The following is a 12,640-nucleotide window of genomic DNA, read 5'->3' as shown; positions in this document are numbered from 1 at the left end:
GGAGAATGCTGAGAGAAGCTAGGTTTCACTGGTATTTGTACTTACATAGTATTTAACTTAAAAGGAGGAAAAGTGCAGTTTTTGATATCTCCTTTGAATTAAGAAATTCTAGCTTCCTTGTAAAGTGTTTGCATCTCCTGTGATCTTACCACATTCTTATTGGGCCCTTTTTTCACAGGTGACGACAACAAGCTGCCCAAGAAAACTGAACAAATGTAAGTCTTCATTTCTATTTTATTTTATTTTTTATTTATTTATTTATTTATTTTATTAACCCCTTTCCCAGTATGAAAGCACTGAACACTGCCAGGCTGCAGATGTAGTCCCCTATTCAATCCGGGCTGCCACACAGGCAGACAGAAAGCGCAGGGATTTCTTTCTTTTGCATCCCAGTGCAAACCAAAAGAACAACAGATTGTTCAAGGTCTATTTTATTTTTTAAAGTTGAGTTGCTCAGAAGTTAGGCCGTCCTGTCTACCTCCATTTGAGATCAGCCCTGGGTGGGACATCTGCTTCGTGAGGTGAGCAGAGCTGTGTAGTTTCCCAGGCCGGAGACCCTGCCAGCTTTGCCATCTGCTCCTCTCTCCAAAGTTCAGAGGCTTCTACCTGAAACTTTGTGCATTTAGATGACATTACCCTTCTTAATATGTTTCTGCATAGTGCATTTTTTATTGGGGACATTACTAAAAATAAAATATCCTGAAACTCATTGGGAAAATCTGTGTGAAATCTTTGGTCTGAGAAGTGTTGACTCTGGATTTCATACTCAGACTTACAGAACAGAATTTGGATCTGAACTCAGGTTGTGCAGCCTTAGAAAAGATCCTAGTGCTGATTTCTCTCCCCTCATAAATAGTAGGAAATCAAAAACAGGAAAATAACTCATTAATTCTTGTTTTAGTCTACTTGGGCTGTCATAACAAAATATCACAGATTGGGTGGCTTAAACTGTGACAGCATTATTTTCTCACAATTCTGGAGGCTGGAAGTCCAAGATTAAGGTGCCAGCAGGGTTGGTTTCTGGTGAAGTCTCTCTCCTTGACGTGCAGACAGCTGCCTTCTCACTGTGTCCTCAGGTGGCCTTTCCTTTGTGCTCATGTGGAGAGAGAGAGACAGAGGGGGCTGGTGTCTCTTCCTCTTTTTAGAAGGTAATATAATTGCACTACAGGAAATTTGGAAAATAGAGAAAAGAAAGTAAGATCCTCCATAATTCTTCCTTTTTGACACTACACAATAGTATATATATATATATATATATATATATATATATTTTTTTTTTTTTTTTTTTTTTTTTTAATCCTCACCTGAGGATATTTTTCCATTTATCTTCAGATAGAGTGGGAGGGAGGGAGACAGAGGGAGAGAGAGAGAAACATCTACAGGAGAGGGACACATCAACTAGTTGCCTTCCAAACAACCCTGACCAGAGCTGGGGACAAACTGCTACCGAGGTATGTGCCCCCAACTGGAATCGAACTCACGACAAATAAGTCCATGGGCCGATGCTCTAACCACTGAGCCAAACTTGCCAGGGCCACCATAGTATCTTAATGTGTATCTTTCTGGGTTTTTAAAAATTATACATTTAGGTTTTGTGTAGCTATAATTATAGTGTGTGTGCATTTTTTGTGTGGGTTTTCTTCACCTTATCAACAAGTCAACCATATTCTGATATGTTGGTGGATATGTACAGTCTTGCTGTGTACCTGCTTGTGCTTCTGTGCTAGCTATACTTAGCCACTGCACTGGATCCTCATTCTGGACCCTTAGACGTTTCGCCTAACCCATATCCACTAGTGCCCAGCTTCAGGGACTGGCATTGAGGGGTGCTTGGACTCGCATCAGGTGACTTGCTAAATCACAGAGCTGGTGGAACTTGGACCTTTTGGTGTCCCAATAAAGGCAGTGGTAGTGCCGTCCAGGTACAGAGCAGGCTCTTCCCTTATCATAGGTCTTCGACCTCCCATCTAGCCCATGTTATGGTCAGTAGCCCGGTGGCTTTGTATTGAGCTCTTGTCTGAAGGCCTGTATAGGAGAAGGCCAGATGGGAGGAGGCCTGACCAATGTTGGTACTGAGTGATGTTTGAATCAAGCTGGTTTGGGTAGGGAGGAAGGGCATATATCTATATATCTTTGGGACTGGCCTCTATAAAGCTTCGTCCTTAGTGTCGTGGTGTGTAGGATTCCGGTTTTACCTAGATGTGTTCAAGCTCATTGGCAGTGTTCCTGCTGGACCCCTTCCTACCAGGACATATCCCTCTGCCATCACCTTGCCAACAGTCTGCAGGATATGTGGATCCTTGGACCTGTCATTTTGTTATGTGTACTTTTTTTGTCCCTTTTCCTTCTACTCTACTCACATCTCTTACCTACAATGTGGAGGCGTGGTGAGGGAGCTACGGAGAACGTTGGCAGTGTGAGGTGGCATGGTCGAAAAGCATCAGGCCGAGAGCAGACCTGAGTCTGAGCCTGCCATTAACTTTCTGTGGCCGTGGGCAACTTATTCCACCTCCAAAGGCCTACTTGCTTCTTCTGTAAGATGAGAGTGTTAGACCAGATAATTCTGTGTTCGTTCCTTCTTTCAAACTCCTTTACGTTCCTTTACCTGTTTCAAGATTCTCAGGCTTAAAAACAGACATATTCTTAGGTAAGGCTTTATCACTTCTTTGTCAACCACTTCCCTTTCCTTTCAGGGCTTGTGGATGAGCCTCTTTTCTCTGTAACTATCCTAGTGAGATTCTGAGTCTCCTTCCCCTAAAGCAGTGGCTCTTACCCACTCCCATCAGTTCCCTGCCTCATCAGGACATTTGGCAGTGTCTGGAGAATTGTCTGTCCCAAAGAGATTGAGAAACCCTGCCCTAAAGGTAGCCAGACTTAAATTTTCTAGGGACCTTGGTGGCAAAGAAAAAAAACCTTCTTGTAATGACTTTGGGAAGTGAGAAGTCAGAGCGAAAAAGCAAGGTTGGTAAGAGGGATGTTTTAGGAGGGGGACGCTTCCCCTCAGAAGCATTCTGTATTCTCTAGATCAGGTAAGCTGCTTAGAAAGTGGTCTGCAACTGTTGATTTGAATTTAAGTGGAGCTCATCTTCTTCCAGAGCAAACCTCCCCCACCCTGGGCCCCACACTGAGGTTCCTTTGCAGCCAGCCTTTAGCAGTCTTGGGGAGATGACGTGAAGTGTGGTGCAGTTGGTCCCTGGAAAAGCAGCAAGTCTGTATCATGACACTGAAGGGATTCAGGGTCCTTGGGTAGCTGCTCCTGCACGTGGAGGGGTCAGGGCACTCACATACTTTTCTTCTGTTGGATTACAAATAGGGAATGTTGGTCTTTTGAGCAAAATTAAGGAGAGCTGGCTTTTCCTATGATTTAACAGAGAAAAGTATAAATCAAATGGGGTACATGGCTTTTAAAAGGTTTAGCAACCAGTGAGTCTGTTTTTTCACTTCTCATTCTGTTTAAAAATCAGTCTTTTACAGAATGTCATTTTTGTGCATGCAGTTTTTGATGCAACCTGTAGTTAACCCATATTTTTTGTTTTTAAAAGTAGGCTCTTGTCCCAGGTATATGCTGCTGTTATTGAGGCTGTTTTGGCTGGCATTGCATGTTATGCTAAAACTTCCAGTCTAACAAAGGTAATTTAAATACTGTGTTTCTCTTTCCTTAGAATTTATTTTAATGTAAAACATCCTATTCATCTGAGAGGGGGGCTATTTGGTTTTTTGTTTTGTTTTGTTTTGTTTTTGGACACTAGCACTCAGTTGTGTGTGCTTGGGCCTCTGGAGCTGGCACCACACAGACGCTTTGAAAGCGCTGAGCTTGTGCTGCCTGCACTGCCTGTGACCAAACTGCTCTTATCTTATGAATGACAACTAATCAGTACTTCTTTGTAGATGACTGGTTGTGGCAAAGAATAGTCATTCTATAGCATTTTATTTTACTTAATAGTTTTTAAAGGTTTTTTAAAATTAGTATCTAGAGAGAGAGCTTATTCTGTGAATTTTAATAAAATTAGGAATGTTTGTTTTGAGGTACATAGTTTAATTTCCTATAATTCACTGTTTAAAAAAGAACAACTAAAGATTAGAAAATCTGACTTGCCTTTCCTAGACAAGCACATGTGTTCTCATTCTCTGCCCGTTATCGTCCTTGCTGTTTTGCGGTTAACCTGCCCTGCTGAGTTGGATTCCTATATCTGACCCAGTAAGGAGATGAGAAGAGTCGGCTTGATGCCTCCCAATGCCAATAGGACCTTTCCTGAAGGAAGCCATTTGACATTGGAAAGGTTGTGTATGATGTAGATAGCAGAGAGATTGTAGCATAGTCACCAGTTCCTTGCCAGCTCCCCTCCTCAGCCAACTTGAATCTCTGTTACCAACTTGGGTTTGGTGCAGACCCCAGTTCTCATACCTTTGTTTTTTAACTGATCTTTTGTAACTAGATATTTGAATGTTCTTAGCATTGGGCAGAATCTCTGAGGGCAGGAGTCCCTCCCCCAGGGCCAGGGGAGAGGGGAGGAAAAAGCACATTTCCAGACCTCACAGTGGCACCATCCCAGCTGGGTATAGCTTCCCGGCATATCAGGTTCCATGCCCACCTGCCTGAATGAGTGTTTCCTGTGAACCCAGCCTGAAGAAAGCAGGCACCTGCTTCCCTGAATACCATGTTTCACTTTAACCTGTTGATGTGTAGAGAGGAATCATGTAGAGGGGAGGGGCACAGTGTTTTCCTTGCCGAATGTTAGAAGGGCTCTTTCTATCAGTGACGTGTATGCTTGCCTGCTGTGAAAGCTAATTGTGTCTGATTTGTTATTGGTTTTATAGGCCAAGGAGGTAGCTGAGCAGACCATGGGATCTGTGTTAGATTCCTTTGAGTTGGTGCAGTTTAAGGCAGCCCTACGGTAAGCAATGGCCGATATTTTCTATAAGGAATTTTTTTAAATGTCTAATTTGTAAAGACCCTTTTCTCCCTTGTTGATATTCCACTTCCCCATTGAGAAATGTTCCAGTAAAATTAATCAAATGTATGACAGAGAGTCATTCATGATCAGGGCTTTGAGAGGCCAAGGAGCCAAAGATGGAGTGACTGTATGAGAAAGCCGTGTCCTGACACTGGAATGGGAGGCAGATCAATACTGGAACTGCTGGGGACATGATAGACCTAGTTTAGAGCTTAGAAAGGTGAAGCTGGGAACATGAGTGGTGAGGTACGTTAGGGTCAAGGGACCTGAGCATGTGAGGACAGTCACTGCTTAGAAGAGACTTGCCCTGGGTTTTATCTGCCTCTCAGATGTAGACTTCCTGATCTTGGTTGTGTCTGGGGATCTAGGCACCCTGGGAATTTGGCTTCCTTGGCAGTCTTCCATCACACATTTCCTGGCACATCTCAGTGGATCTGTGTATGGTCCATTCCACTTAACCCACTGTCCCATGTGAGGACCACCTAAGTGCACTTTTAACAAATCAGTCAAAAGACACCAATATTGAGGAGTTCCTTTAAAAAAACTTCTGTTATGTACCCTGTGGTACCTTAGCTCCATGCCTCACATTTCGTTTTTTTTTTCTTCCTTTATTGATTTTATTTTAATCCTCACCCAAGGATATTTTTCTATTTATCATCAGACAGAGTAGGAGGGAGGAAGAGAGAAGGAAAGAGAGGGACACAACCACTGGTTGCCTTCTGCAAGACCTGATCAGGGCCTGGGACAAACCACAACCAATGTATGTGCCCTTGACCGGAATCGAACCCGTGACTCATTGGTCCTAGGGCTGACGCACTAACCACTGAGCTAAACTTGCCAGGGCCTTTATTGATTTTCGAGAAAGAAGAAGGGAGAGGGAGAGAGAGATAGAAACATTGATGAGAGAGAACATCGATTGGCCACCTCCTGCATGCCCCTCACTGGGGATCAGGCTCACAACCTGAGCATGTGGCCTGACCGGGAATCAAACCAGCGACCTCTTGGTGCATGGGTCGACGCTCTACCACTGAGTCACACCAGTTGGGCCTTGCCTCATATTTTCTTACATCTATAGCCCTGGGTAGTGAGAAGGAGCATTTAGAAAGATAAGTCAGTCAATTGATCTAATAAGAATTCCATTTCTGTACCTCCAAGTGTGGAAGAAAGAGCCAGATCTCTTTGGTGCAAAGTTTAGGCTTACTTCAGTTCTCCTATTCTCTGGATCTTCTGGGTCTTGTAACTCTGGCCATAGAAGGAAGGGAAAGAGGAAGTTTGTTCCCTTAAGGCCTTGCACTGACCTGGACTGTCTTTTTTCTGGTGACCTAAATTTGAGGAAGCTCCTTTGCTTTCCAGCTGTGTGACCTTGGACAAGATAGGGAGTTCTCTGTTTCCTCATATTCTCACCTTGAAGGGTGATTGGGCATGTAAATGTTAGCTACTATTGCAGTGGGGTCTTTCTCTCTGTACCATCGATGTGGCTGACAGAGTCATTCCATTCCTCCTTTCCTTGGGGCCTTGCCTAAGTCACTCGGCCTTTCCAGAGTAGGCCACCTCTCAATCCCAAGGCCTGGAACAAAGAGAAAACCCCAGGCAGGAGGAGGAGAGTCTTCCAGGACCAGTCCTCCAAAAGCCTCACTCCCTTGTCTCCACAAGGTCACTTCACTGAGTATCCTGGAACTGCATCAGGTTAGCAAATCATCTCCTGAGAGGAACATGGGACCTGGCCTCCACTCAGACCCCAAGCAGGCATGGCAGCTTGACCCAAAAATGGTGAAGCAGGAGGAGGATCAGGACAGTATGTCAGGCTGTGGAGCAGGAGGCCCCAGGCCAATAGAGGGTCACTCCCAGTCTCTAGTGGGCAGTGGTCCTGTCACATGGTTCTCTCCTGCTCTGTCCAAGACTGCCCTGAGAATCTGCACAGAGGTAGGGCTATACCTGGAGTTAGAAGCTGGCCCCACACTCAGGAAGTGTGCTGTGAGGGCCCTGCCGTAGAAGGAAGGGGGCAGCAAGAGCCTACTGACTGGTTTTGTTTTGTTTTGGGTCTCCAGCTCCAAGATGGCTTTTCATATCCATGCTGTGAATAATCAGGGAAGGTAAGTATATGTTTGCGGTATGTCCACATTTGGGCAAGTTTTAGAAGCAAAAAGAGAAGAAAGGCTAACTTGTAACTGTTGGTGTGGGTCATCTTCTCACAGTCCACCCCTGACAGTGGCATCACTCCCGGGTTGGGCTCGGGCTGGCTGTGGTCAGCTGAGACCCTGTATCCTGAGTGCTTCTTACTGAGACACTGAGAGGTGGAGGCGGGGTGGACCCATTTCTCTTTAAGTGGCCTACGTTCTAAATTTGCATACATATAACCCAGTGTTTTGAAAATCTCTGAGAGAAATCTGGGTCTATAGATTGCTCCCATGTTGAAAAAAGAGAGCATTATAAATGTTGACTGTCTCTCCTGTCTCTTTCCTTTTCTAGAATCGTGCCTCTGGACAGTGAGGATGGCGTATACTTTGTGAAGACGGTAAGCAGAGCTCTGACAGGTCAGCTGGCAGGGATAGCCTGTAGAGGGACATCTGCAAGGGGTGAGGCAGAACTGGGTTGGAGTCCCAGGCAGCCCATTCCTTACCTGAGGAAACTGGTCTCTTCTCAGAACTGTTCCACCTGCAGCAGTGGTGAGTCTGCTTTCTGAGGGTGCCCAGGCAGCTGTGCCAGGCCCACCACGTCCACACTCCCATGCATAGGTTCCCTCAGGTACAGAGTCTTAGCTGGGGCTTAGAGAGAGACCCCTCTTCCTAAGGTTCAGAAGGCTTCTTCCAATTGGCTGAGATTGCTCCGACCTCTTGTGGAAATGTGAGCTGAGAACAAGCCTGCCTCAACACAGCCCAATGAGTTTTCAGTGCCTTATAACTGTTCTAAAGCCTGTGTTGATGCCCTTAACAGGGGCCTGTGAAAATAAATAAGAACAAACAAAAACCAGGGGCCTGACTCTCAACAGAAGTGGGGTAGCCAGAGCAGAACTTTCCTACCCATATGTTGGTGCACACTGATGGGCCAGGGGAATGGTTGAGCGATACAAAAATATTGGTCCCTGGCTGGGTTCCCATGGCCTAAGGGGAGCTAAAGTTTCTGGACCAGTAGCTCCCAGCCACAAGCTGAGTCTTCCATTTACTCCAGTGCATCCTGATGAGAAGATTGGCAAGCAATGCATGAGAGGGTGGTGGACATCCAGCCAAGATTCTGGTGGCAGTATGTATGGGCACAAGTTATACCTTGAGTCTGTTTTGCGGCTACTGCCTGAACCTTAATTCCAGTGAGCTTTTGGTGGACTGGGAACTAGATGGACAGCTGTGGATGACTTGATGCAAATGCATGCCCATCACCATCACCAGTGGAAACACAGTAGTGTTATCTCATCTACAGAGAGTAGTACAACAAGGGTAATTTTTTAAGTTAATAATTTCTTTTTTATAGTGTACTTGCTCCCTGTCTCTGTCAACATTTTGTGTCAATGTTCTTTTAGAACTAATTGAAACTTTTTCATGACATAAAGATGCTGGGAAATGCTTTCTGATATTTGAGTGATGGTACTTTATCTCCTTGCTAGACTTTCAACTTCCTGACTTCTCTCATTAGACTTGTGCAGTGCTCTGGAAGGTGCTTTGCACAGAAGTAAGCGATTAGGAGTCCACTAGAATCATACTGTTGTGTTAAGTATGCATTCAGCAGCAGCTAATGAGGTAGAAAAGAAGAGATGGGAAGTTGGCTGCTTTCTGTCCAAATCCTGCCCTCCCGTCTAGGCAGGGAGGAAGTTCTACCTCCTCTCCAAGCTTTTCTGTTGATTTCTTCCTCTAAGTACTGTATTCCTATATTACTTATAGTTTGTACTACATATATCAGGGAGTGGGATCTTTGATGACTTTTGTAAAAGAATGCTCCTGTCTCTCCAACTATATGTTACAAGGTTTCCTGAAGGTAGGGACCGTATTTTATCTATTTTTCTCTCCCCATGCCACATGGTTCAAAGTACGTATGTCTAACAAATGCTACATATACTCTTTTTTTTTCTCCTCTACTTTTTTTAAAAATATTTTTTTAATCTTCACCTGAGGATATTTTTTCATTTTTATTTTTTCAGATAAAGTGGGAGGGAGAGAGAGAGAGAAATAAACAACGATGTGAGAGACACATCAGTTGGTTGCCTCCCGCACGACCCCAACCGGGGCCAGTGACCAAACTGCAACTGAGATCCGTGCCCTTGACCAGAATCCAACCTGCGACTCTTCGGTCTAAGGGCCGACACTCTAACCACTGAGCCAAACTGGCGAGGGCCTACGTATATTCTTTTTATTTGTTTACTGGTTTTTATTTTGTTACATGTATTATTTTTTTGAAGTTTTCTCTCCTCTTCCTTAATATCAAAAACCAAATATGAAAGTGAGGGATTAGGAATCCACAGGATTTATCTTCCTAATTGATCTGGAAACCAAAAAAGTGAGGTTCCATTGTTACTTAAGGGGAACCCTGTAGCCCGGGAAGGTTCTGTGTCTTCGGATGTTCAGAATTCTTTGAAATAGATTTAAATAAACCTTCCCATTGTCAGTCCTAATCAGAAAGTTAACCAAAATATAAAAACCTACCTGTCACTGTGTACATTTTATCATGACAACATACAAAATTAGGGTTCTGGCTTTTTCTCTTTTTGACTCTTCTGCCATCTTTTTTATTTTAAAATCTAGCAATTCCTTCAAGACGCCTAGGTCTTTTGTCTCTCTCCGGAGGTAGAACAGGGCCCAGGCTAAAACAACAATGTGTGAAAATGAACTCTAGCTTTAGGTGCTCTGCACCTAGCCATTCGACAACGTAAGGCCAAGAGAGGACTGTTTATTCCATGTTCCTCACCAGATTGCCATGGTCATGCCATTTTCTGCTAGTTTCCCCTCAGAATTGTTCCATTCTCACTAGTTTTAACTGATAATTCAGGGCTTTTTTAACCAGCCATTCAGGAGCTCTCTCTGACTTTTGTATAAGAATGCTCCTGTCTCCCCAACTATACGTTACAAGGTTTCCTGAAGGTAGGGACCATGTCTTATCTATTTTTCTCTCCCCATGCCACATGGTTCAAAGTACATATGTCTAACAAATGCTGCATATATTCTGATCATGAAGCAAGCAATTGACCCTGGCTGGTATGGCTCAGTGGTTGGTTGTTGTCTCGTGTACCAAAAGGTTGTTGGTTCGATTCCAGGTCACATGCCCAGGTAATGGGCTCAAACTCTGATAGGGAGCATGCAGGAGGCAGCTGGTTGATATTTCACTCTCACATCAATATTTCTTTTTTTTCTCTTTCCCTCTCCCTTCCTCCCTCTCTAAAAATCAGGGGTTTTTTTAATCTTTAAAAAGACGAAGTAGAAACAATTGCAAGGAAGCCTGTGCTTTAAGTCATCTCCTAGTTCTGAGACGTATTTCCAGATTACTTGAATTTTCCTTAGAATCTCTCCAGTTTTCTTTTTAAACATACCTGAAAGCAATATTTTTTTGGTCTATTTCTTTCTTTCTTTTTTTATCCTCACCTGAGGACATTTCTTCCATTTTTTGTTCAGGTAGAGTGGGAGGGAGAGAGGAAGAGAGAGAGAGAGAAAGAGAGAGAGAGAGAGAGAAACATCGATGTGAAAGGGACACATTGAGTGGCTGCCACCCACACGACCCAACCAGGGCTGGGGACAAACTGCAACTGAGGTACATGCCCTTAGCGGGAACCGAACTCGGGTCTCTCTGGACCACAGGCCGACGCTCTAACTGCTGAGCCAAACCAGCCAGGGCGTGTAGTCTATTTCTTATGGGTGTCGCCCTGAAGGTTTAAGACTGACAACTGGTCTAACTCTGTTTTCTAATTTGATATAGGCTTATATGACTGTCTATGACATTCCTGACTTGCTGGGAGAAAGGGGAAGCTTAGGATCTGTGGTCTTCTCAGAATCATTTTTGACATCTCAGATCTTAGTTAAAGAAAAGGGTAAGTGTATATGGTCTCAGGAAAGCAGAGCTGAACCTTTTGGGGGTGGAGGGGCAATATAAACCATAAACAAAAGACAAAAAACCAGCAAATAAACTAATGAAAATATTTGAATATTTATGATAAATGAAGGATATATATCCTAATATATGAAGCACTCTTACAAATTAATGGGAAAAAGACAAGCTACCCAATGGTAGATAGGCAAAAAATGTGAATCAGCAGTTCAAAGAAATGGAAAAAAAAAACAGTTATATATATGTAACATATATATTATCATTACATATACATATATATGAATATGTAGAGTCTTACTAATAGTCAAGAAAAAGCAGTTTGAAACAATAATTACATTCCTGTTTTTACTTGTTATGTTGGCAAAAAATTCTAGAAAATGATAATATCCAGTGCTGGTAGGATGAGCCTGATAATGTTTTGTTTGATTTTTAATAGGTACACACCTGTACTACCTTGATAAAAATTTAAAATATAGATAATAAGTACTAATTCCCAGAATTCTTCATTTAAATGTGTGTTTCTGTCTGTTGTAAAAAATAGTAGTTAATCACATGGGGGAACTTTTCATTAGTCTCCCTGCCCCCTGATTAGGAAGTTTTCATTTCCTGAGGGCATCAGACTCCATACTAATAAGAGAAGGGATAGGGTGTAGCTGTTTGGGGCCTGCACTGTGGGCTCAGGTGGTAGGCAATAACCTGCACGTTTGTGGTCTTCCTACAGATGGCACTGTTAACACAGAAACCAGCTCCATAGTCCTGACAGCCGCTATACCAAGATTCTGCTCCTGGTTGGTTAGTGTCATTCATCAGGTGAAGTGGATGTAATTGGGGAGAAATCAGGGAGAACGTATGAAGAAGAACCTTTTCCTTGGGTCCCTAGTGGATTGTCAAATCCTGAACTAGCTGCTGTTCAGGAATGGAAGTTTTTGTCTCAGCTTTCTTTTTATACAAACAAATCTAGTTTCTTTTAACTCTTATAATCTTAGAAAAGTTCCAAAAGAAAGGAATTAAGTTATCCGGATCCCTATTAAATTTTGGAAAGGAAGAAATTAACACCCCCATTTTACAGGTAAGGAGACAGGTTTGGAAGTTGACCAACATGTCCAGGATCACACACAGGCAGGAGTGGATTATGTGGTCCCTTCTGTGGTCAGAATGGTTGCTACTTAGTTAGTACAGCAGTGTCCAATAGGAGCAGGGAATTAACAGGAGTCTCCTTTGGCTGTGTGTCAACATTTCACCATTTGGGGAAAGGTCCCATTTTTATCAGTGGGACTTGCTCTAAAACTCTGGTGCCTTGGGACACTGAAAGTATAGCAGCGAGTCTGGTGATGATCTGAGTACCCATTTTAGAAGCTCTTTGTATCCTATGTCTACAATCTGACGTGGATAGAGAAGAGCAAGAGTTATCCTCATCTAACATGTTTAAATGAGAGTGCACTCAAAGTATTTTAATATGTTCTCTTTCCTTCATCCCTAATAATAGTTTTTCTCTGCCGTGAAGTGTGAGCAGAGACTAATATATCCTCTCCACATATCACAGGCTCATTTAGCTGAACCTCAGGTCCCAGTGAGGGAGCCCATCTTGGCCTTAGGCTCTGAGCTTTGGTGACCAGCAGCCAACTCTGCCAGCCATCAGGACCTGAGAGACTGAATTTGGT

At 43.4% G+C, this 12,640-nt stretch overlaps 1 protein-coding gene and 1 non-coding gene across 2 annotated transcripts in view; one reads left to right on the top strand and one right to left on the bottom strand.

Annotated features, from left to right (window-relative positions):
- Positions 1-12,640, top strand: part of CUNH20orf194 (chromosome unknown C20orf194 homolog) — a 121,456-nt gene that overhangs the window by 44,286 nt on the left and 64,530 nt on the right. The window contains exons 11-17 of the mRNA XM_036245658.1: positions 179-215; positions 3,543-3,630; positions 4,819-4,895; positions 7,004-7,048; positions 7,425-7,470; positions 10,851-10,962; positions 11,701-11,771. Of these exons, the coding sequence (XP_036101551.1) occupies positions 179-215; positions 3,543-3,630; positions 4,819-4,895; positions 7,004-7,048; positions 7,425-7,470; positions 10,851-10,962; positions 11,701-11,771 (476 nt within the window). The remainder of the gene's footprint in view (positions 1-178; positions 216-3,542; positions 3,631-4,818; positions 4,896-7,003; positions 7,049-7,424; positions 7,471-10,850; positions 10,963-11,700; positions 11,772-12,640) is intronic.
- Positions 316-433, bottom strand: LOC118619457. Its single transcript, XR_004957232.1, has one exon. It is a non-coding gene; the product is annotated as a small nucleolar RNA SNORA31 (small nucleolar RNA).

The sequence above is a fragment of the Molossus molossus genome, unplaced genomic scaffold (assembly GCF_014108415.1).
Source record: "Molossus molossus isolate mMolMol1 unplaced genomic scaffold, mMolMol1.p scaffold_m16_p_6, whole genome shotgun sequence".
In the NCBI taxonomy this organism is placed as follows: Eukaryota; Metazoa; Chordata; class Mammalia; order Chiroptera; family Molossidae; genus Molossus; species Molossus molossus.
Note: the sequence above shows the minus strand (reverse complement) of the source record. Positions and strands in the feature narration are given on the sequence as shown.